At 42.5% G+C, this 24,605-nt stretch overlaps 1 protein-coding gene across 2 annotated transcripts; it reads right to left on the reverse strand.

Moving 5' to 3' along the window:
* Window positions 1-885: 885 nt before the first annotated feature.
* LOC103480982 (uncharacterized) lies at window positions 886-24,503 on the reverse strand. 2 transcript variants are annotated; one of them, XM_008436202.3, is made up of 20 exons: window positions 24,217-24,503; window positions 23,657-23,757; window positions 22,998-23,067; window positions 22,784-22,914; window positions 22,611-22,699; window positions 22,338-22,437; window positions 20,966-21,009; window positions 20,547-20,624; window positions 19,882-20,078; window positions 17,539-17,603; window positions 17,350-17,456; window positions 17,143-17,245; window positions 16,432-16,531; window positions 12,808-12,847; window positions 12,687-12,738; window positions 12,473-12,584; window positions 10,259-10,342; window positions 9,010-9,127; window positions 7,752-7,842; window positions 886-4,687 (listed from the first exon to the last, which is right to left on the reverse strand). In XM_008436202.3, exons 1-20 carry the CDS (start codon window positions 24,437-24,439, stop codon window positions 4,613-4,615), a joined length of 1,980 nt encoding a protein of 659 aa, XP_008434424.2. In that variant the 5' UTR covers window positions 24,440-24,503; the 3' UTR covers window positions 886-4,612. The 2 variants fall into 2 exon arrangements, 1 of the variants encoding a protein (XP_008434424.2); XR_014084776.1 differs by lacking the exons at window positions 886-4,687; window positions 7,752-7,842; window positions 9,010-9,127 and having other exon boundaries at window positions 10,253-10,342; window positions 16,432-16,649.
* Window positions 24,504-24,605: the final 102 nt, after the last annotated feature.

Raw genomic sequence — 24,605 nt, forward strand, 5'->3', positions numbered from 1 at the left:
AGAAAAAATGTGTTAATAGCTGAATAATTTGGAGTTAGTTCCACAGAAACAATAATCTGATTTATGGATGATTTACGTTAAAATGTCTTTACAGCTCAACCTGGATTTGCTATTTTATACAATTCTTATGTAAAAATGCTGTAAAACATTAAAAATAAAGAATAAAATAAATGTGAGGTTTCCATTGTTTTCACAAAGAGCTTTATTAAGCTCCGACATGTAGAAACAATGAGTAAATCATTAGAAACTTGATGACAATAAATGGGTTTTACCTTCATTTCTTCAGCTTCAATTGTTCTTCAATCCTTTTCATGGAGTCAAACTTTGTTGAGCAAAGCGACAAATAAAACCTGGAGGCTGTTGTAGGTTTGGACACAAAGGGGCTGAAATGAGGACAAAGAGGGAAGATAAACGAGCGACCAGACGTAATTTATCTCCTTTTCTCAGCCATGACGGCGTGACAGAAAAGTTTGATTAATCTGAGCGTCTGGCTCTTTTGTTTGCAAACCAAATCAGACATGCTGCTGTAAAACTGGCCGATAAAACAACGGCCGAGTTCACCGTGGAGCGAGCCGTTCCTTTAGCACGTCCCACACGTTTCTGTCCAGGAATCTGGGAGCTAAATCCCCACAGTTCGGCTTTTCTGACGGCCATTAATCAGCCGCCACTGAAGGAAGCTTCCAGCATCCAGTACGTTTGGTGATGAGTGGAGCGAGTTGGCAGGAATCCTGTTCAAAGTCGGGATGAATGGACGTCTGTCTGCAGAAACCAGCTAAAGACCATCAGCTGGGATCTCATTTATTCACTTAATCATGTTTTAAGATTTATGTTTAAAACATGATTCAGATTTAAATAAAAAAACCTTCAAGACAAGGAAGAATAAACTTTAGTTTTGGTAATAAGATCTTTAATTTAATCAGTTTATCTACAAAATCACTTTCATACATCACCAATCAAAAGCTGTGAACAAAATTCATTTCTACATTGATTAAATAAAAAAAAGGCAGGAGTGTGAATCTGATTTTCTTTAAATGCTGCTTAGATTTCACATTTAATCATCACAGGAGGCTAAACTGATTATAAAAGCAGTGGTTTGTCAGGTTCGACAGTTTTACTGGCAGGAAACGGCTCCACTGAAGGCCTCATGTTGAGTAAAGTGCTGCGGCTGATGTGAGACCTGGCCGTCGTTTGAGTTCATATGTGGAACAAAGGAAACGTTTCGTCCAGTTTCATTAAATCTCATTAAAAATAATAAATCGTCTCTGGCGTCCCACAGGGCTCTGGACGGCCCCGACGCCTGGAAACTATATTCGTTCTAAAAACTGTAAGATGTAACGATCAATTACACAACCAGCCTGTTACAGCAGTACCGTAAAATCATTTTAAAAATCTTATTTCATTAATAGCACTTCTTTATAAGAGTCAGTGATTGGCACCTGCGAAAGGCAGAGATCCTCATGAAGTTTGGCACAGACAAAACCCAAAAACCCAAAATCCTCCTTTAACGAACTGTTTTTTTTAGGAACTTTCCAATCTGTAATCAATAAAATGGTTGCCTTGGATGTAAAGTTGTTTTCTGCGTTGCTTCCTGGTGGCAACACGTTGGAGATCTGACTTCTCCTGTTTCTGTTGAGTCGTTGAATGTTTGGGCGATTATTGAGGAGGAGGACTTTTGCTCTTACGGTTCACTTTCGAACACGTAACCATGGCAACGGGGTGCCGTGTTGTTCTCCAGCTGATCAGAAAAAAAAAAAACAAATGAGGGTGATTGATTGGCAGCGCTGCCTGGATTTGGAGCCGTGAGCTGAACGATTATCTGACTGTTGTACAGCAGAAGTCTTCAGTCAGAGGCCCGTACAGAGCCGCTTCAACACCGACTGCTACTGGAGTTTCTCCCACAGCATCACCATCAACATGACTCTGAAGATACTCAAGACAGGATTCAATTTCCTTCTGAGAAACAAATCGAAAATTCTTCTGTATATTCAAAGTTTTGCTCTTTTTAATACTTTCAGAACTGAAACCCTAATTCATAAGATGTAAGAAATATAAACAACTAAAGAAAATGTGTGTTTATAAAAGGTGGATTATTTCAGTGTGACTCTTGTTCTGCGTTTGTCTGCAGCTCTCGATTCTGGTAAATATCTATGGCGTTCCACAGGGCTCCACTCTTGGACCTTGTTTGTTTTCTGTCAGAAACACTGATGTAAATGTTGTCCAAAACCATAAGATTACAAAAAAGGATCTTAATTTTTACAGTGACACATGGAGTCATTTCAAGAACAGAGATACAATTACGTCAAATTTTAAAAGATCTCTTTCAATATTTGCTTGAATTTACTGCTTTGGTTTATTGTCTTCACCTGTCAAGTTCAAATTTACGTCATTTTCTGGTTTCTTTTTGAGATGACCGAGTTACAGAGATTTATTGTTCCAGTTAAAAGCTCGGGCCGGTTCTGAAGAAATTCCCTCGAGGTGTTTCAGATCTGAGAGAGAACGGGATGACACACACACACACACACACACACACACACACACACACACACACACACACACACACACACACACACACGCACACACACACACACACACACACACACACGCACACACACACATGTGGGCGGGGTCAAAGATGTTTGGGATTACTGGAGACCTGACCCAGATCCCGGCTCTGGGGAAAGTTTATTATGACAAAACGAGGAGAGCAAATGACCAATCGGCAGATCCGTGGAACGCCTAGCTGTTCCTGCGGAGGAAAACGTGGGACAGATGTGGATCCAGACCTCGTTGTAGTCGTGAGGCGCTTTCGTATGCAGAGTGGTGACGGCTGTGGTTTTATGAGAACAAGCACTTAAAAGATTTTACTGTGACACCCAGCTCTGCATGTCTTGTTGCTCTGAAACAAAGGCGGACAGATCTGAACTTCCCCCCCGAGTCCTGATTTACCGCCGGCTCTGAATCCTGTCTGGAGAGTTTGATGGGTCGATATTTATTATGGTTCCACTGTCAGCTGAGGCCTTTGATAGTCTGTTTACTGAGCCGCTGTTTATTTATTGTTTCAGGGAGGCTGCTCAATGTGGCTTCTTTTCTGCTAGTCACCTAACTTTCTAAAAAACAGAAACAAAGTGTGTGTATGTTTCACATTTTCTGGTTCTTGGAGTGTTTTGGCGAGAGGTAAACAGAACGGTAGCCGAAGAGGTTCCCTGGAAACGGAGGAAACTTTGGAGAGAGACGTTTTGGGAGATGATTCAGTTTAAACTGCAGAGACTCCCGACTCCCAGCTTCAGTCTGGTTGCAATTATGACAACAGAGACGGAGCGCGGCCGAGTCTGGCGGTGGAGAGAGAGAGAGAGAGACTCGCATTCCTCCTGAACATCAGAGCCGGGTCGGGTCGAGGTGAACCAGACGCCGACGTTCCTGTCGGATGAGAGCGCCACCTCTGATATCTGCCTGGAGCATCTTACGAGGAAACCCAAACCAAAACTCTCCAGTGCTCAGGTCAAAGGTCAGCTCCCCCGAGGCAAAGCGCGGCTAAGAAGGCAGCTAAACCCAAAGACTGAGGGCGTAGAAAAGTTAAACTGTTTCTGTTTTTCTTTGTTCTTTAGCAACAATCAGCCTCCAGCTTAAGAACGTCCTGCAGAGCCTGATGCTTTCTTCACAGTACGCATCATCTCTTGCTGCCCAATGACTTCTTGCTTTTTACAGTTTCTGCATTTTGCATTGAAAATATTAAAGTTGTATGATGACAACTAATGTAAACATAAGAGGTTGGCAGCTCCGAGTAAAAGCAGAAACGGTAGAAGGACGAGGCGTTGAGGCCGACACATTGTGACCAGCTGAGGGCTGAAATATCCCACAGATCATCTGCATCAGCTGCTCTGACAGAACAAAACTCTGGACTTGACCTGTAAATCAGAGTTAGCTAAACATGCTATTATCTCCACCGCCTTTAGTTTGCAGAGGTTTACCTGATTTATCAGCATCTTCTGGATCAATATGTTTGTAATAATCAGGATCTTGTGTATAATGTGAATTCCCACAGCCTTTGAATCCTCCATGCTGATTCTGAGTGAATTATCATTTACGCTGATGACAGTTTGATTTTTTTCCACCAGAAACAATGGCTGCCTTTGATCAGACTTAAAGTTCGCTCCGGTGGGAAATAACTGCAGATCAGCGGTAATAAAATAATCTAAATTAATGCTGGGTTTCATTTCAGACGCTTCAGTTCTTTTGACAGTGTAGTTAATGTATTTGAAAGCTTTCGTTTACTCCCTAATTTCAATAAGGCAAAAAGAAACTCACATATTTTGAACTTTGTGAATTTGGCCTTAAAGTTTCAGAGCCTGACTTTACCTTCAAATACAGGAATAATTTGCCATGAAACTGAGCCGTCCAACATGAACAACGGTCATCCAAAGCCAACCTGACTCCATGGGTCAGTGGAGGTTTTCTTTGGTTTCCACTGCGAGTCTGTGCCAAATTTCATCTTATGAACAATAGTTTTTGTGACGTCCAGGCTGTATTTCAGTCGATCTGAAGGTTAAATGATCATTTGTGTTCCTGTTGAGGTAAAATGTTTGTGTCCACCTCAGTGGGACGTTCAGTCCGTTCAGTCCACCAGGGACTTTAGGTCTGGCAGTCCCGTCAGCCTCAGGTCCAGCAGCATCTGTCCGTAGGCTTTTCCCTGGGAAGACCAAACAACAAGCTCTCAGCGTGGGAACCCAACCAACACTGTGATGTGTCTCACTTCTCAGTGTGTGTGTTTGGATGTCTGATCTGTGTGTGTCGACACGTTTCCATTCATTTTATTACATCTCAATGAAAATCAGCCTCAGATTTAATCTGCACCAGTTAAAGTCACAGAGAAATCATGCAGACTGCAGAGTCACACGTTCCTCTTCAGACTCCAAACCTTTATAACACTGTCTCATATTTTACCCATAGTGCTCCAGTAACTCCACTGTCAAAGCTTTAGAAACATGATGTTTGAACATTGATAGACTTGTTATGACCTCATCTTGTTACGCCCCCAGTCTTTACGGAAACGTCAGTTTTAGATACGTCAAACTGCAGGACGTCTCTGAAAACTGAAATCTTTGTTCCTGAGTTAATTTCCAAACTGTAATCAGGATTTTCAGCTTCTATGCACCACAAATCTGGACCAACCTCCAGAAAACTGTAAAGCAGCCGAAATACTGAGTTCCTTTCAGTGTAGACCAGTGGTTCTTAACCTGGGTTCGATTGAACCCCAAGGGTTCGGTGAGTCGGTCTCAGGGGTTCGATGCCGCGGAGGTAAAGACACTTGTGTAAAGTGGTGATGACGTCCCGCTTTGCCATCACTTGCTGCAGAGGATCACGTTACATTGCTTAGCCAATCAGAGGATCACGTTACATTGCTTAGCCAATCAGAGGATCACGTTACATTGCTTAGCCAATCAGAGGATCACGTTACATTGCTTAGCCAATCAGAGGATCAGAGCTGTGGAGGAGCCCTGATTGAAGGAGTTCCTCTCAGCATGGATTTGAACTTGTGTCTTTATTTACTTCAGCAAAACTCACAGTTTTTACCAAATTCTATAGTCTAATTCTATAGTCTAAATCTGCGGCATCGAACCCCTAATATAATTACATTATATTAGCTGTATTGGGGGGGGGGATGAGAAGGGTTCGGTGAATGCGCATATGAAACTGGGGGTACAGTAGCTCAAAAAAGGCTAAGAACCACTGATCTAGACTAAAACTCCGCCGGTCAGCGTAGATTTTGATCCGTAATGAACGAAACATTGACCAACACATCTGATGTGTTTTGATGATTTTCATGACTTGACGAAATGAAATGTTTGTTTCTGGTTTGTCAGTTTTATGACTTTATTTTCCAGCTTTTATGTGAAGCACTTTGACCTGCCTCGTTGCTGAAACGCGCAACACAAATGAGCTTGATTGATTGTTTTCATGTCGCTTTGGGAGTCGTGGCTTCTTCCTCCCCTTTCAGCGGCCTTTCAGCAGCGTCTCTCTGGGTCTTTTGTTCTGTTTCTGGTTTTTCACACCAGATCCTCTTCATCTCTGACACAGAACCTGAACAGTTCCTTCTCAAGCTGCTTATACGAACCCATGAACTGGTAAGAACACGGAGGAATCAGACTTACGGGTGTCCAGAACTCTCTCTTCTGATATCTCGGCTGATTTTCCCGTAATGTCTTACAAAACCTCCACAGGTTTGACCTTATTTAACTCAAATGGAGCTGCTGAGCCCCAACATCCTCATCTGGGATCCGCTAATTGTTTAAAGGCGGATTCATCAAAGCCCATGTCAACTTCTGACATTGAAGACACAAACAAAAGGAAAACAACATCCTTTTCTTATTACTGCGGCATTCAGCAAAGCGAAACAACATTCAGGGACGCTGAGTGTTTGTCAGCATCTGAGCTGAACTGGACAAAAACCTGTTTTTCCTTCCACACGAGACTGAAACAGAAACAGCCACCAAACGCAGAACATTTCACCTTTCAATGCAGCTACTGTCTCAAAATCCTCGACAAATCAACTTTCTCCTGTTGAAACAGGAATGAATGTGGTGAAGAGCTGGACTGTAAGAGCAGAACCAGCAGTCACTGGGTTTAAACTCTACCAGGGCGATCTGACTGGGAACGCAGAGTCCTGCAGAAACATTTTGATGTCAGACATAAAACTGAAGCTGCTTAAATAAAACTAAATGAGCGTTTCAGTCAAAGTTTCACTTTGGGTTGGACATTTTGTCGTAAAACAATAAATGTAGCTCATAAAACGTAAATGGATATCGTGTCTCAACATGCCAGTTAAGGGAGGTAAAGTCAATAATTTGCCTTTGGGATCAATAAAGTGTTTCTGAATGTGATTTTGTTGGAAGAACTGAAGTTAAAAAAAAACACCAAACAGAAAAGGCCTCAAAGCTTTTAAAGGTGATGAAACTCGATTATTGTCATTCTGGGTTTCAGAGTCAGAAAACCAACAATTAAAAGTTTGAAATTAAATTTAATGGAACATTCCTGCATTTATGTGGAAATTATTAATTGATAAAGTAACTTTTCTTGCTCCGTTAGAGAGAACCAAGTTTCAGGACGTTGAAATTTGAGGTTAGATGTGAAAAAATGTTGAATTTGTTGCAAGATGTAAAGGGAAACAATTACGTAAAATGTACATTTTGTTGGAGTTTTTTTTTAACCATTTGGGTTTTTACTGCTTCTAAAAACAAAGAAAGTGTTTAAAATAATCACCCAACCAGTTTCTGAAAAATGGACAAATTAGAAGGCACTGCCCTGTTACCTAGCAACCCCAGAAGCCCAGCCCGTCACCTAGCAACCCAAGTTGAGCTCCAGCATGTTTGGTCAGCTGGTTACAATGGCTGCTGGAAAAGACAAGTGTTTTGTTGTTGACTTAGCATCTAGACACCACTTACTGCAATCTTATTGGCTGTGCAGGAGGCTCTACTTCTGCTTTTCGAAGATGTACGGTTGTATAACTGCACATCTGTTTGTCTCCATTTTGACGTGCGACTGTAAACGTTGAGTTGGAGGGGCGTGGCCAGCAGCAACTTATTTGGATTTAAAGTGACGGAGGCCCTAAAAACAGCTCATTCTAAACGGAGTTGACTAAAATCTCATCCTCTAAGAATAATGTTGTGCAAAAATGTAATGAAGATTACATTTTTGCACAACATATCATCTGTTCATATAAGCAGATTATATGTGTGTGTGTGTGTGTGTGTCACCTGGGGGTCGCTGCGGAGCGAGGCCACCCCTCCCCCTCCCAGGGAACTCGTCAGAACGAAGTTGAGGCCGTGGATCCCCGGCAGGGTGTATCTGGAACCACAAACCCCCACCAGTGAGAACCCAGAGCCCGGCTCATGCGCTCACGCCTGGGCGTGTTTTTCTTGGACCTGCTGTGGGACTTACCAGAAGCTCATGTGTGATGAATGAACGGCTGAATCACGACTACAGTGTAACACGTGTGTCTGTGCGCGGCGGCGAACTGCGACCCCCAGAAACAGAGCGGCGTGTGTCTGTAAGCGTTTAAAGGTGAGGCCGCCTGCAGCGCTAACGAGCAGCAGGCGCGCTAACGAAGCGTCTGTGGCGACGGGGGGGCGGCTAGAGGTGTGAAAGGAGGCGCTGGTCAGTCGGATTTACAGCCTGAAACTCTTTACTGGGCTAATCAAAACCACACCGTGTTCTGAGGCTGCGCTCCAGAAATTAAACACTCATTTATTCTGAAAGCTCAAACACCAGAAAGTTATAATCTGGTTCTCATTTTATGTGAATGTGACTTTGAAAGAGAAACAACATGTTTGTCCAACTAACACACAGAGAGAGAAACAAAGAGCTGCTGATCAAAACCATCGATCAACATCTGAATGATGAAGAGTCACAAGAAAAACATCCGGAGTAACATTAAACAGATCTCTGCTTATTAATCTGACGTAAAAACTTAGAGAAACAGAACATTGAGAAAAATACAAAACCTTACCAAATACTTTTGGTCAAGTTTCTATCGCAAACGTCTTAGTTCACTTCAAACCAGGCAAAGTAACGTTTCAGCACGATATGCCAGCTTGTTTTAAATCAGATGAAAAAGTACGACTTTTAAAACATGGGAAGATTATAAGTGAAATAATCTGCCAGTGGAAGGAGGATCACTTCGGTGTTTCTGCTGCTTCGTGGTTTCAGCAGAAGTTTTGCTGTTGTGTTTTGATTCATGGCTCCTGGTTCTGTCTCCAGGTCGGTCCGGTGTCTCATTAGTGGGATTAAATTGTTTTTCACATTTTGTCACAGATATAAAGTAGAACTACCAACCCGACCCCACCTGTGTTGGTTCTGTTCCAGGAACCGGTTTGTTTAAATGTTCAGCCCTCACTTCACTCAGGAACAAACAACCTGGACAGTTGAAGTGTGTTTTATGGTCTATGCCGAGTTCTCTCTGCATTAACGACTCAACTCGGTGCTTAAAGTCACGATACGACTCTCTGTACTCACCGTGTGACGGCGTTCTGCACTCCAGGCTCGATCAGGTGGGAGAAGTAGTCCTCCACCACAGAAGAAGTCAGGTGTTTCTTCAGGTAAGGGAAGTAGAGAGGATGGCGAGCGATCACTCCTACAGAGACATGACAGGATTCAGGTTTTATACTGAATTAGGTTTAACAGCATCCTCACTTCTACACTGACTTTATCTCAACCATTTGAAGGGACGTATTTATGCTTTGGGTCAGACAACAAAACAATAGTAGAACCTGGAATAGAATATCCAGCCAGTATAAACTGGTATGATTCAGTTTGTTTTGTTGTAAACTGGTTACAGGTTGGTGTAGACTGAGACAGACTGGGATTGATGGGTTTAACTAGCATAAACTGGAGCGAACTGATATTAACCCTTTGCAACCACTGAATCACTCGAGGTGCCATGATGGAGGTGAGGGATGGGAGTGTTGAACAGAGACTCAAACTGTTTTCCCAGTTTATTAATGGCTTTCACTTGTTCCAGTCGAGATCATTTATCTGTGAAGGTAACTCGGGACTTACTAAAGGTTGAAACAGCTAGCTAGCTTAGAAACCGACCCGAACCGCCTCCCTCCTGACGCGTCACGTGATTTATATTAATACGTCATCGACAGCGTTTCCTCCGACAGCAGAGCAGCATTAAAAACGAACGAACAAAAGACGGGATGCTAGGCTACATGACGGCGCGGCATCGTCTCCATGGTTACCAACGGTTAGACATCGTCTCCATGGTTACCAACGGTTAGACATCGTTACCTAATGTAACGTTTGATATCTTTGTCATCATGCTTCTTTATACGAACGTCAATCTTCTTGCCTTGTAAAAAGTGTTTGCTGCCTGTCTGTCCCACTGACTGACCATCTTTAAGTGAGATCAACTAAATAAAGTGACGTTATTCTGGATCGGTTGTTTTGTTGTCCGTCATGGCGGAGTGGGCGGAGTTTTGAGGAGCGTGACGTCACGTGCAAAACGCCGGCATACTTCATACTGGCAGCACAGGAGCTTTAAAAAAAAGCAGCTTTTTTAAAAATATATTTATTTTATTATGTTATAGTAATAAAGATCACAACATGGACGCACATAAAAGATAAAAATTTAACCAACATTTAATGAGCTGTGGTCTCCCCTCCCCTCCATGTGGCTCGATGAAGCCGAGGAGCTCTCAGCTTTCTGTTTCTGGGTCTTTGGCTCCACTAAAATGCAGCGCTGAGGTTTACAAGTTCTCACCGATGTTTGCCGAGTCTCCTTTGTCGCCGCTGCGTGTGTATGCCAGGTCCTCCAGCCGGTAGGTGTGTGGTCCACTGGGCAGGTCTGAAAGGAACCAGAAAGACCTGCGTGTTTGGCCCAGAAACGTGTGGTAAAACAGAGGCAAACACACATCCAGCCTGTTGGCTGTTTGTTTCCTGCTCTGTCCTAATGCAACCCATTCAGCTCAAGTTGAAGGCTCTCAACAAACCATGAAAGCTCGTAAAAAAGTTGCTAAGAATGTCAGGAATCTATGAAATGGGTGAAAAAAACAATGAGAGCACAAAGACATCTGTAATCAATTAAGACTCAAGAAATCTGTAATCTTTTCCAGTAGCATGTTTGTCCTTTAAAATCACTTTAACTGGAGCTACTTCATGTTTTATGTTCACTTCCAAGTCAAGCATATCTGAAAACGAATGCATGCATAAAAATATAAACACCAATATGACTGTAGTCTGCATGCAGAGGTGCTGCGGAGCTTTAACTGTTTGGTTCTGTAAAGAAGAGCAGCTTCGTAAAAGTCTGAAGTTCTGCTGGGAATCTGCAGAACAAAACCGCCACTGAAAAGAGCGAATGGGTCAGAACCAGCAACACTTGTTCTGTTCCCAGAGGTGAAAACACACAAAGAGAAACCCTGAATGCCTCTGAGGGGCTCGAGTCTGACATCCTGGTTAAATACTGATTACATTTTTACAATTATTTCAACATCTTTTCAGGGATTTTAAAGTTAGATGGAACTGAAATAAATCAACTGTCTATTCAACAAATACTTCAATACCGACGCTAATCCTGATGTTGAAGTTCAACTAATAACTCTGATGAAGTTTTACACAATAATCACCAACCGAAACATCCAATACTTAAATAAAGTAGTTTATCTTCATCATTCATATAAAACAATCAATCAATTCATAATAATAATAAAATTAAAACAAGGTCTATTGCTTTATCATGCTAATGTGTCCAAAAGAACGAACCAAACCAGGACAAAGTCATGACTAAGATCTTACAGAGACTTTACACAGCCACCACAGAGACTTTACAAAACCATCACAAACTTTACAAAACCATCAGAGACTTTACAAAACCACAGAGACTTTACAAAACCATCACAGACTTTACAAAACCATCAGACTTTACAAAACCATCAGAGACTTTACAAAACCACCACAGAGACTTTACAAAACCATCACAAACTTTACAAAACCATCAGACTTTACAAAACCATCAGAGACTTTACAAAACCACCACAGAGACTTTATAAAACCATCACAGACTTTACAAAACTATCAGACTTTACACAACCATCAGAGACTTTACAAAACCATCAGAGACTTTACAAAACCACCACAGACTTTACAAAACCATCAGAGACTTTACAAAACCATCAGAGACTTTACAAAACCATCAGAGACTTTACAAAACCATCAGAGACTTTACAAAACCATCAGAGACTTTACAAAACCATCAGAGACTTTAAAAAACCATCAGAGACTTTACAAAACCATCAGAGACTTTAAAAAACCATCAGACTTTACAAAACCATCAGAGACTTTACAAAACCATCAGAGAGACTTTACCACAATCTTATGAAAGTCTTACCAAGATATGACCAAAAACTAAACGAGAAATTAAAAAACCTGGCAAGGACCTTATCTAGATCTTATCTGGACATTACCAAGACCCCCTAACCCTTTGATGGTAATGACCAAAGGTCATGACCTCAACATTACAAAGACCTGATGTTGAGATTACCAAGGCCTTACAAAGACATCACCAATATGTAATGAAGGTCTTACTCAGACATCCTGGATGACTTTACATCACAGTATCATCTTCATGCAGTGTGAAAACATCAGCAGCTGCTTCAAATCTTAATGCCTTTACATCTCTGGACATCATTAAAAATGCCGGCCTCTTTTTAAAGGCTCCTCCTTGAAAGAGGGGTAAAAAAAAACTTTCCCAGAAACTCGCAAGAAAAAATGACCAGGATATTGTTGATAAAATAAACTAACAGGAGTTCTTGTTGCCTCGGTAACTTCCTACAAACTGATAAACCAATCAGAACCAGAGGTTCTGGTCACTACGAGCTTCCCTGAGCTTGGACAGGCTGATGATTCGACCAAATAAATGCAGCACTGCTGCAGGGATGAGTCTGAAACATGCAGAACATCAGGTCCAATCAGGAGTTACCTGTGTCCGGCACGTCCTGATGAGAAGTGGGAGGAGCTTCGTCCTGCGCCTGCTCAGGTGAGTCCGGTTCGGTAAGTGACTCTACCAGCTCTCCAGCAACGTGGATGTTGACCTGTTGAGTGTTGGAGCTTCAGGTGAAAGTACATTAAACCTGGAGAGTTTAACCTGAGACATGTTGGTTTTCCCATAAACCCAGGAACAGAGATAAACGGACCTTTATCTGGGATTTGGGATGCAAGAAGAAAAACGGTTTCAGGACTGGAGACCTGCGGGTATAAACAGACTTAAACACGTCGACTCTCTCAGGTTTAATGTGAAACAGAGAATAAACTCACACTCTGGGTCGTCCGCCCACGATGCCGGTGAGTCCAGGAGCTGCAGAGAAAACAAGATTTCAGATCATCAGATGAGAGTCGGAACCGGCCGGAGTCCGGCAGGGTTCACTCCGAGTTGAAAAGGTCGTAACCTCTGGTATCTGCAAGCCAGCCGAGGAAGGCCCAGTTCAGTAAACCTCCGTCTGTTTACTGGCCTCCAAACACCGAAGACGATTAATTAACGGCAGCGTGACTTCACCGACTGCTCAGAAACATCCAGAACCGTCTGAATGAACTTTGGTTCACATTGTGGTGTTTTCACTCTGCTGCAGATTAATGATCAGGAGGCTGAGGAGCCTTCCCATTGGCCACTTTATCCGTTTCATAAATAAATGCAAACACTGAGCACTCTGCTCCATAAACACGATTACATAATCAGCTGATGGGCAGAGGAACATAGTGTAAGTCACACTTCAGAAGTATTTTGTTATTTTTACACAACAGACGTTACGGTTAGTGGCGCCTCTGCTGGTAACACCTGGTACTGCAGGTCGGAGGCAAGATTTCATTTAACTCGTCTTCCTGAAGCCAACATGATGATTAACTTTATTTAGGACTTTTCATCATGACGACAGCCAAAATATGAAACACATCAAACTGGACGTCCCAGTTAGATGAATCTCAGTTTAAGGAGTCAAATTAAAACACAATCCATCACCTGGACTTTGCTCCAGAGGAAGAGTCGGACTAGACGTTGTGCTGGAAGCCTGAGCTTCACTGCTGAGGAGGAAACATCAGGGGAAAATGTAGCCGTCACAGAAAAGACGCAAACATCGACTCGCATCTGAACTTTACGGGATTTTTTTTTTATTTTTTATTATCAGATCTCACCGGATCAATTAAAAGAATTTATCAGAGAAAGGATCCTCAGAGCCACCGCATCGCCGGAGGGTCGTCGTGGCGACGGGACGGACCGACGGAGACATGTGATTCAGTTCTACGTCACTTCACTGGCAGGAAACACAAACTATAGGTTGTGCTCAAAGTCACTGGTTACCATCTGATCTGCTTGGAGGGAAACGGAGTTCAGACGAGTCTGTTCCTCACATAATCAGTTAAATCAGGGTTTTACGCTGCAGAAACACTAAACTTTACCATCTGTCCGGTTTCTGGTGCAACTAAAGGGGCAGTACCAGGTAAAACTCACTTGTTTCAGGTTTGCATCATGTTGTGATGTTTTTCCCCTCATCATAAATATACCTGGAGTGTTGCTTTGATTCTTTCATGCAGGAATCCTCTAGTCTCCATGGCAACCACTCAACTGTAAAAACACCTGGGTGGACCTAGCCCCGCCTTCAGGACGAGTTTCAGTCTCACAGAGCAGCTCCTCCTCCGTTACTCACTCACTCACTCAGCTCCTTCAGACTAGCAGCAGCAATTAGCAAACACCTGCTGAGCTCATCACAGGAGCGACTTCTCAGTGATAAGAACTTTGTTAAAGTGGTAATAAAGCTTCAGGCAGAGCAGGAGTTTTTAAAGAGACAGAGGCCCAATTTCAAGGCATCGAATTACAAAGCTAAATTTCTTTAAGGCATATTTGATATAAATAGCATTTTTATAACAACTGAAGTTGACATAGTTAGACTGTGCTTTAAAATGGCTCTATGTCCCTTTAAGAAAAAGCAACAAACAGTTGCTTTTCTGTGAGATATAGGAGTTTGTTTTGAGTCAATAATTCCTTAATATTGATATAAAACACTAGATCCACAGTCAGATTGTTGAACTTATAAAGAGAGACATGTTCCCCAAAGTTAAAGTGAAATAATCTAGCTGTTCTTCATCAATATTAAGGAATTATTGACTTAAACTCCTATATCTTGATGAAAAGTTCTGTCTTACTCCAAATGTGCAAAGACATTTGCACCAGAAACTCGACCAAAATACTCTGTAATATCTGGTGTTTAGCTGCAGTTGCTCTGGATCCTCTGTGCTCTGAGCGGTTATCGTCCAAGTTAAATGAATTTATATCTACGGGTCTGAGAATCCTTGTTAAATGGCGTTTTAACTAAAACTCTGAGGTGTGAGAATCCTTGTTAAATGGCGTTTTAACTAAAACTCTGAGGTGTGAGAATCCTTGTTAAATGGCGTTTTAACTAAAACTCCGAGGTGTGAGAATCCTTGTTAAATGGCGTTTTAACTAAAACTCCGAGGTGTAAGAATCCTTGTTAAATGGCGTTTTAACAAACTCTGAGGTGTGAGATCCTTGTTAAATGGCGTTTTAACTAAAACTCTGAGGTGTGAGAATCCTTGTTAAATGGCGTTTTAACTAAACTCCGAGGTGTGAGATCCTTGTAAATGGCGTTTTAACTAAAACTCTGAGGTCTAAGAATCCTTGTTAAATGGCGTTTTAACTAAAACTCTGAGGTGTGAGAATCCTTGTTAAATGGCGTTTTAACTAAAACTCTGAGGTGTGAGAATCCTTGTTAAATGGCGTTTTAACTAAAACTCTGAGGTCTAAGAATCCTTGTTAAATGGCGTTTTAACTAAAACTCTGAGGTGTGAGAATCCTTGTTAAATGGCGTTTTAACTAAAACTCCGAGGTGTGAGAATCCTTGTTAAATGGCGTTTTAACTAAAACTCTGAGGTCTAAGAATCCTTGTTAAATGGCGTTTTAACTAAAACTCCGAGGTGTGAGAATCCTTGTTAAATGGCGTTTTAACTAAAACTCTGAGGTGTGAGAATCCTTGTTAAATGGCGTTTTAACTAAAACTCCGAGGTGTGAGAATCCTTGTTAAATGGCGTTTTAACTAAAACTCTGAGGTCTAAGAATCCTTGTTAAATGGCGTTTTAACTAAAACTCTGAGGTGTGAGAATCCTTGTTAAATGGCGTTTTAACTAAAACTCTGAGGTGTGAGAATCCTTGTTAAATGGCGTTTTAACTAAAACTCTGAGGTCTAAGAATCCTTGTTAAATGGCGTTTTAACTAAAACTCTGAGGTGTGAGAATCCTTGTTAAATGGCATTTTAACTAAAACTCTGAGGTGTGAGAATCCTTGTTAAATGGCGTTTTAACTAAAACTCTGTGGTCTAAGAATCCTTGTTAAATGGCGTTTTAACTAAAACTCTGAGGTCTAAGAATCCTTGTTAAATGGCGTTTTAACTAAAACTCTGAGGTGTGAGAATCCTTGTTAAATGGCATTTTAACTAAAACTCTGAGGTGTGAGAATCCTTGTTAAATGGCGTTTTAACTAAAACTCTGAGGTGTGAGAATCCTTGTTAAATGGCATTTTAACTAAAACTCTGAGGTGTGAGAATCCTTGTTAAATGGCGTTTTAACTAAAACTCAGAGGTGTGAGAATCCTTGTTAAATGGCATTTTAACTAAAACTCTGAGGTGTGAGAATCCTTGTTAAATGGCGTTTTAACTAAAACTCCGAGGTGTGAGACGTTTAACTGAAGTCCTACAAGGGGTTTTAATGTTTTTATCTTTTTAAAAATGTTTTCTTTTAAAAAAAAATTCTCTTTCTCTTTCTGTTTATTCACCGTCACATGCTGTTTTTATTTTAATTCTGTAAAGCACTTTGAAATGCCCTGCTGCTGAAATGTGCTACACAAATAAAATGTGACTGATTGATTGATTATCCTACCCATGCCTGTTCCTGCAGGAGCCACCTCCCTGGAGAAGACCTCCAGAGCTTTCTTCTGCTTGTGGTGGACGGCCATCCAGACCACGGCCTCCCTGGAGTCCTGAACACAGAGCAGAGTCAGGTTTAACGGCTGCAGGCGGGCAGGCGGGCGGCGGCTCCGCTCCGACCCCGGCCTCTGCAGGAGGCTCCACCAGGGCAGCCGAGGCTCGCAGCAGCGTCTGTGGCGAATGGAGAACAAGAGACACACAGAGGGAGCTCAGAGGCTTGAAACAGGCTTAGCTCTGACCCTGACCCAGTTGGTCCAACAGCGAGACGCAGCAGAGGAACAGATTCATCTAAGCTTGTAGAAAAGAGACGATAAATTGTCAAAGTTATTGCAATAAACGATAATATAGTAATCAGATAATGATGCAAAAACACATAATTAAAGAAGAATAAACTTTAAATTCTGATGAACATCTAACACTGGAGCTGAAGACAGTTTTAAACATCTGAAATAAATAAACAAAACAACAGAAACAACAAATAAACTTAATTATGAAGTTTCTGTAAACAAAGTTACCCTTCAAAATAAAAGCTGGTTGAGACCAGACTGAAAACTTTTATCATCCAGTTTTTGGTAGAAAGAAAAAAATGATAAAAATGCAAAATTAGTGGTCCGTTTCCAGACCTGAACCTGCAGAGTACCAGGTTCTGTTTTGCTGTTCTTACTTTTCTGCGAGCGTTTGGGCCGTAAGTGTCTTCAGCGCCCAGAACCTGAATGTTAACCGAGTTAAAATCCTCCAGTCCCAACTGCTGAAACATCCTCCTGGTCCTGAACCAACAGAACAAACCCATGATTTATGTGCTCAACGGACTGAAGACACATTAATAGAGTGAGAGGAATCATCCCAGCCGGGTCGGTTCTGCTCCTCGCACCGCTTGACGATGCTGTCTGCGGTCCGCCGGGCCTTCTCGGCCGCTCTGGGCCCTCCCACCGGACACACCGCCGTCGCTCTGAACCCGTCCATGTAGGTGGCACACACCTGGACAGCAGCAATGACATCACAGTTAACCCTTTCCCTATGGAGGCCCTTCTCCTCCTGGTGGCGCCCTCTGCTGGTGTACCTTGTAGTCAGGAGAGGGGGCCAAACCTCTGGCGCCGGTGACTCTGACGGCCCCTCCGTCTGCACCTGAAACACGACGCATCAACATCACTGAGGCAGCAAAAGTTATAATTGGACTATTTCTTAATAGCTTTTATGAATTTGTTTATTTATATAATTTTTCCATTATTTTGTAATTATTTAACATTTTTAAACCCATTTAAATTCTTTGAGTTTTTCTTTTGTTTGTCCATTTTTAACCATGTTTTTCATTCTGTGTCCTCTGTGCTCTCCGGAGCGGAGGAACTCGTTTTGGACGCCGCCTCCCCTCCGGGTCCGTCCTGCAGCCTGAGAACGGCACGCAGCGTGTTGTCTGAACCGAGCCGCAGACTGACCCGCCTCGGGTTCCCCAACCCGCCTCGTTAATGTTCAGAGATAAACTGAGACGGGTCGGCTGGTGGTCAAACGGGCTCTGAGAGCTCAGCGAGGTTCAATCAGACTGAAATATTTACATTTTTCAGCTGCAGCTGGACGTTCCCATCGCAGCTCAAACCTTAACGGCTCATTCCGACGGTTTGGCTCTTAAGAGGAAAAGATGTGTTTAGGTTTCATGTTTTTCTTGCCAAAATTATGGATTATTATTATTAGAATTAGATTTAATAAAACAAAACAAAGGATTGCATAACTGTGAAGTCAAGTGAAAACTTTACATGTTAGAAACACTGAATGAAATTGGTGCTTGAGGATTGCAGTCTGCTTGAACTGAAGTTAGCGGTTTAGCTTTAGCTTCCACTAAATACCGTGTTGATATATAGCGCTTTAGCATTAGCTTAGCTGTTGTTTACGATTAGCGCTTCAGCTTTAGCGCAACTACCTTCTAGTTCACGGTCTTTTCTAATCTTTGTGACTAAATAATGACTCAGATGCCTTGTTGACATCATCTGCTGGGAAATCCTTCCACCTTTCACTATTCATCACCTTCTAGATCAGTGTTTCTCAAACTGTGGTCCCCGGAGCAGCGGTGGTCCGCAGGCGCCCCCCACTGGTCCGCCATGTACTGCATGTAAACAACTGTTTATTGGCTGTGACGTGACGTGAGCTCAAGGTGCAAAGCTACAGTTAGCTTAACAAAGTGTTGAGTTACTAATAACGGATAAATGAATAAGACTGAGGAAGAAAATATGAAGATACTGGCTGAAGGTTTCTCAGGATGAGCTGCAGAACTCTTTGAACATTATTAAGATACATAGCATGCAGGTTACACCTGCGCCGAATGCGATGCGACGAGGCGGTGAGCAGCGCTGCGCCCCACGCTGACTAACTGCATCTTGACACCTAAAATAAAATCACATTGCAAACGAAAGAAAATGTTTGCTGTTACCAAAGCAACTCATATTCTAAATTACAAACAGCCCTGAAACATTATTAGTGCGAACAACACTCGTAGTGAAGAATGTTTTAGATTTCTATGCATTTTCAATGATTGAAACTTATTTTCAGAATCTGAGTCGACTTGTTCGTGGTCTTATTGTGAACAGTCACGTTTACAAAACAGCGCCACCTTTCACATTAGGAGGAACAAAAACAATGAGCTAACAGACTAATACTTTCATTTCAGGTTATATATAAAGATGTTTTTTTTATTTTGGGGAAAATTTTTAATTTGTTAAAGGGGCAAAGAAACACTGTTCCACTTTGATTTATGAAGTGAAATGAAGATTTCTTCTGTGACTTTTGAGCTTTCAGGACATTTTTCTCTGCACCTTGTTGCTTTTGAGTGACAAAATGTACAGATTTCTTTAAAAAACATGTTTTTTATCTGCTGACTCTGTTCCCTCGTCTCTAACCCAGATGTAACAAGGTCACTGACATACATGCGTGAAATATTCTGGATGTACTGAAACCAAAACGCACACACAGCTATTATTTACTCAGGCTGAGCAGAGGGAGGGAGACCTGAGGGTAGAATTTCAGAAATCTGGCAACAGTGGTGAAGTTTCTCTCTATCAATCAAGAAAGTCCTGAATTAATGACCCAACAGGCAGAAATTAGGCGTTTTATCAGGGAGGAGGAGCTCAGCAGAAGGTTTCTGGGGTTCAAGGGGAGGTTAGACGCTGCTGCCCAAAGGTTCAGGCAGGGGCTGATGGATCCATGTTTAGGTTTATAAAAGGAAAATCTGTGACTGATAGCTGATAGAGAGTTTAATGGAGGTTCAGAGGAGGGTGAAGGGTTCAGTCAGGGGGCCAAACGAAGCTCCAGATGCATTTGTTTAGGAGTTTTTCAGGGTTATGAAAACAGTCAGCAGTTCAAACTGTGGTCATGTCCTCAGGACTGTGTGTGTGTGTGTGTGTGTGTGTGTGGGTACCGGGTAGTTCCTGGATCGCCACCTGGCTGAAATCACAGATGACGTCCGGCAGCAGGTATCTCCGCGGGTCGCCGATCTCGTACACCAGCTGCTCGGCGACGGTTCCGAAGGAAACCAGGCCCCCGGTTTTTGGAGGCTTGGAGAGAACAAAGGATCCGTCGGAGGAACATTCGACCACCGGGAAGCCCATGTTGTCCCTGAGAGGGGAGCAGAGAGCAGCTGTGACCAAAGGGCCAAACTGGAAACGAGATTCCTCAAAACACCGTAATTATTCTAATGGAAACAGGTTTGTGTTCACTAAAGCAGGCTAGGCTAACAGATTAAAAGAGACAAGCTAACTATTACAAAGAGTCAGGCTAAAAGCTAATCAGATTAATGACTACTTACAGGAATTGTAGCAGCTAATTAAACCTAGCAGGCTCTCAAATTTACTCAAATAATAAGTGAGAATCAAGCTAACAGCTAGTGACCGTTTTTTTCTCACAAGATGAGAATATCTGCAGCTACAAAAAATATTTGGTTGGGTAAACAGAACAAGTGCTTCCAGATTCAGATGGTTAGCAGGAGCTAACACACCAGCCTGTTAAAGTTTCCTGTTCAGGTCTGAGGGTGGAACAGTGGAGATGAATGAATGAAAATCAGGTTTTTAGTCCGTTGGAACTCACCAGTCGGGAACTTGGTGCCAGTCGGTGAAGATCCCTCCGGTGCTCTGAGCTCCACACTCGATCAGATGACCTGCAAGGCTGAAACACGAACGACGACGAGAGCTTCAAAAACAATACAAATACATCCTGATGACATGGTTCTGTGGTTCTGCATTCATGTTTTTATTGAAATTTTATTTTTTTCCCCACCAGTCTAATGAGTTAAAATTTCTAGATGTTCTTCTGAAAAAAAAAAAAAGAAATTACGCAACATTTGTTTGAGAATAAGATTGTTTTTGGTATGATCTTCTTTATTCGTTGCTCTAAAAAAAAAAAAACATCTGCATTTTACACAGCAAGAAATGAGAACTTATATAGAAAAAAATATATATTTATTTTTAAATTCTGCTGGGTTTTTTGGTGTGTTTGTGTTTTTTTACCTTCCTGCTGCAAGCAAGTCGTAATCGTCTCTCTTCCAACCAAACTGCAACAGAAGCAGATTTCAAGTCGCATGTGAACAAAATACAGATTAAAACAACCATAATGTCCTGCGAACAAAACAATTTTAGCTCATCAACATAAATCTTTAGCCGCAAATAGTTCAGAGCCAACTTGAAACCAAGCTTTGGAAAAACATCTGAGTCTACATTTTTAGCACCAAATGCTTACATTTTTCAGTGAAAGGCCAAATATGGCAGAATATTCCATCAGATTTCAAATCCCCACAAAGACCTTTTAAAAACTACATTTTCATTAAAAAGAAAAATATCTGTTTCCTTTGGTTTGTATAACATAGAATCAAAGAAAAAAATGTTTATGTTACATTTGTGTGTATTTCTGTTCTGCTATGCCACAATCTGTCAGGATTTGTTGCGCTTTGCTAAACATAGTCATGCTACGCTATGCTATGTTACACTGTTTGCTACATTATGTCCTGCTATGTTTGTTATGCTACAGTATACCAAGCTATGCTAGGGTATGCTAAACTATGCTAGGGTATACCAAGCTATGCTAGGGTATGCTAAGCTATGCTAGGGTATGCTAAGCTATGCTAGGGTATACCAAGCTATGCTAGGGTATGCTAAGCTATGCTAAGCTATGCTAGGGTATGCTAAGCTATGCTAGGGTATGCTAAGCTATGCTAGGGTATACCAAGCTATGCTAGGGTATGCTAAGCTAGGGTATACCAAGCTATGCTAGGGTATGCTAAGCTATGCTAGGGTATGCTAAGCTATGCTAGGGTATGCTAAGCTATGTTAGGGTATGCTAAGCTATGCTAGGGTATGATTATGGACATTTTGTTATTCTAAGTTATAAAAATAAATTAAATATATTCTAATAATGCTATGTAACACATGTTATAATATGCTACGCTACAGCATGTTATGCTACAATGTACTGCAGTATGCTATAATGTCATATTCTATGTTGCAGTCTGATATGCTACGATGTGCTACGTTACAAGATGCTACACCACAGTATGCTATAGTGTGCTGTGCTACAGCATGCTATGCTACAATATACTACAGCATGCTATGTTATGCTATGCTCTGTTACAACATGAGATGTAGTAATTAAAGAAAGGTGCACTACAAGTGGAGTTCAGTGCTGGAAACTTGGAGTAGTTGTTAGCACTGTTGCCGAGCAGCAAGCAGATCCTGGGTTCAAATCCCGCCCTGGGATCTTTCTGCATATGGTTTTCATGATGCAGGTTTTCTTTAGTTGCTTTCTGTGCTAAAAATCTGCAGAAATCCTCCATTTGTAGGTTTAAGCCCCTCAACAGCAGCAGCGGATGCTGGCAGTCAGCTGTACCGTGTGCAGGAGCGGCCCCAGAGCCACGGCGCTGTCCACGCAGCGCCCCGTTACCACGACGTCGGCCCCCAGGTCCAGGCAGCGGCGGATCGGCTCGGCCCTGAGCACAGGAAGGGAATCGCATTAGGATATTTAATTTAAGGCATTTATGGCTTTGCTTTGTGCCGATTGGCTTTCTATTCAAAAATCATATATTCTATAAATAAAATACATCAATGGACTGAAGTTGCTTTAAGATAACACTTAATATCTATATTATCTGCATGTTTGTACCCCAGGTAGGCGTTCATGCTGTGCAGCGTTTTAGGCAGCGGCCGCCTGCCGCCGCCGTCGGCCATCTTTACTTCAGACAGGAGGCTCCTCTGCAGGAAACCAGAGGAGGAGATCAGCTCAGATCAGCTTAAACCTCTGAGATCATGTGGTCAGATCAGAGGATGGGGTCGTACGCCGGGCATGAGGTCATCACCGGTCACCACGGCAACCTTCAGGTCCAGCCCCGCCTTTTTGACGACTTCCTGTATGGCCTCGGCGCAGGCCAGCGGGTTCACTCCGCCCGCGTTGCTGACGACACGGATACCTGGCGAGCAGAGAGGCCTGCGTTGGCCGTTGCCATGGAGACGGAGGGCGGCTGCCGCTGCCGCTGGGCGGCGGCGGACTCACCTTTCCTGTGGATGTCGTTGATGAACGGAGCCAGAGCCACCTGGACGAAGTCCGGAGCGTAACCCAGGTTCTGCAGGAAGGAGAGAACGAGCCTTAAAGCAGGGGTAACAGCACCACCTGCAGGCGCCGCGCTGCAACTGCAGATGAAAATCATGCTGAGTACGGGAGCTCATTACTGCCATGAAAAACTAATAAGAGCCCCACAGGAAGTTACAATTTAGAGGTTTTGAAGTGAAAATAAAAGTCAAAATTATAAATTAGAAAATCTAAATTATGAATTTCCATTTTAAAATTATGACTGAATTTAATTATTACTTAGAATTTCGAAATTATGACTTTCAATCAAAAAATTGACTCTCAAACTTATAACTTTGAAGGTTGAAATTGACTTTCTATCTCAAAACTTAATCTAAAAATGTTGAGATTACAACACACAAATGTCAAAACAAAATAAAAAATAAAGATCTTTAACAATTGTTCAAGAAAAACAAAGTGAATCCGTAAATAAATGCATTTTAATTAAACCTACAGAGTCAACATTTAGAAATGGATGAAAATACACACGTCATTAATATTATATAATAACAAAACTAGTATTTGTGTGCTTGTCTGGTTTGCTGTGCAGAGGCAGGTGTGAGTGTCGAACAGGTGAGACTCACAGGCATCTTGGTTCTGGCGGCGGTCAGCAGAGACATGGTGATCTCACTCAGGTAGTCGAACACCAGGAAGTCCAGCTGCCCGCCGTAGATCAGCTGAGGGGCTGAAAGCAGAACCAGAGACGGGTCAGCGGGTCAGAACCGCTGGATGCTCCATTCTGGCTCTGGCTGTTTTTTTTTTTTTTTTTTAAAGAAAATGCTTCACAGGGACCCAGAAAAAGGAGCAGTCTGAAGACCGGTTGCCATGGCAACAAGAGGTCAGGTGGAAGAATCTGCTGGCGTGATTTTACCTGGAGGAAAACAAATTTTACAGGAAATCAGAGCTGATGGGAAGCTACAATATAGTGGGCCTAGTCAAAGTAAATTAGTTTTGTCACATAATGTCCCAGTAAACCCAGGTGCTTAAGGGCGTGAATACTTCTGCTTACAGAACCCGTTATTCTGGAGCTCTGTGGACCAGCAGGTCGATGCTGTCGTTTATAAATCAACCGGAAATGCCCCTCAGCTGAGCGGTTCCGCAGCACCGAACCCTCCGCTGGTGGAAAATCCCCCCCAGTTCTCACCTGACGTGGCCGTGTCCCCCCAGAACCCGGAGGCGCAGCCGATCCGGACCGGCTCGCAGCTGCTGTACCACCTGGACCCGCCTCCGCTGCCCGGATGGGCAACACCGGGGCGCAGAAAGTTAGCTCTGAAAGACAAACTGATGCACTTCTCTGCGCTTCCTCTGCGCCATATCCGCTCCGAGTTTGAGGGCGAAAAGCGGAGGAACCGAGGAAGCCCAGACATGCTCCAGCTTAGCTTAGCTTAGCTTAGTCCAAACTTCTGCCTCACTACGAGTTCAAGGTGCGCTGGTGCGTCAACAAAAACAGTCCCATTGGAAACGCACCGCGAAGGTTCCGCTCTCGAGCAGATTAATATGATTTCAATATTTCTGACCTTTTAATCAGGAGAT

This window comes from Poecilia reticulata, chromosome 18 (assembly GCF_904066995.2).
Source record: "Poecilia reticulata chromosome 18, P_reticulata-male-v2, whole genome shotgun sequence".
Taxonomy (NCBI): Eukaryota; Metazoa; Chordata; class Actinopteri; order Cyprinodontiformes; family Poeciliidae; genus Poecilia; species Poecilia reticulata.

Bases quoted from the DNA above. Each gene is read 5' to 3' on its own strand.
- LOC103480982 (XM_008436202.3), bottom strand. From the start codon at position 24,439: ATGTCTGGGCTTCCTCGGTTCCTCCGCTTTTCGCCCTCAAACTCGGAG. The intron at 20,079-20,546 runs GTGAGTTCCAAC...CTCCCCTCTCAG, and splicing joins TGGCACCAAGTTCCCGACTG to GGACAACATGGGCTTCCCGG. The intron at 7,843-9,009 runs GTGAGTACAGAG...TTGTGGTTCCAG, and splicing joins GTGCAGAACGCCGTCACACG to ATACACCCTGCCGGGGATCC.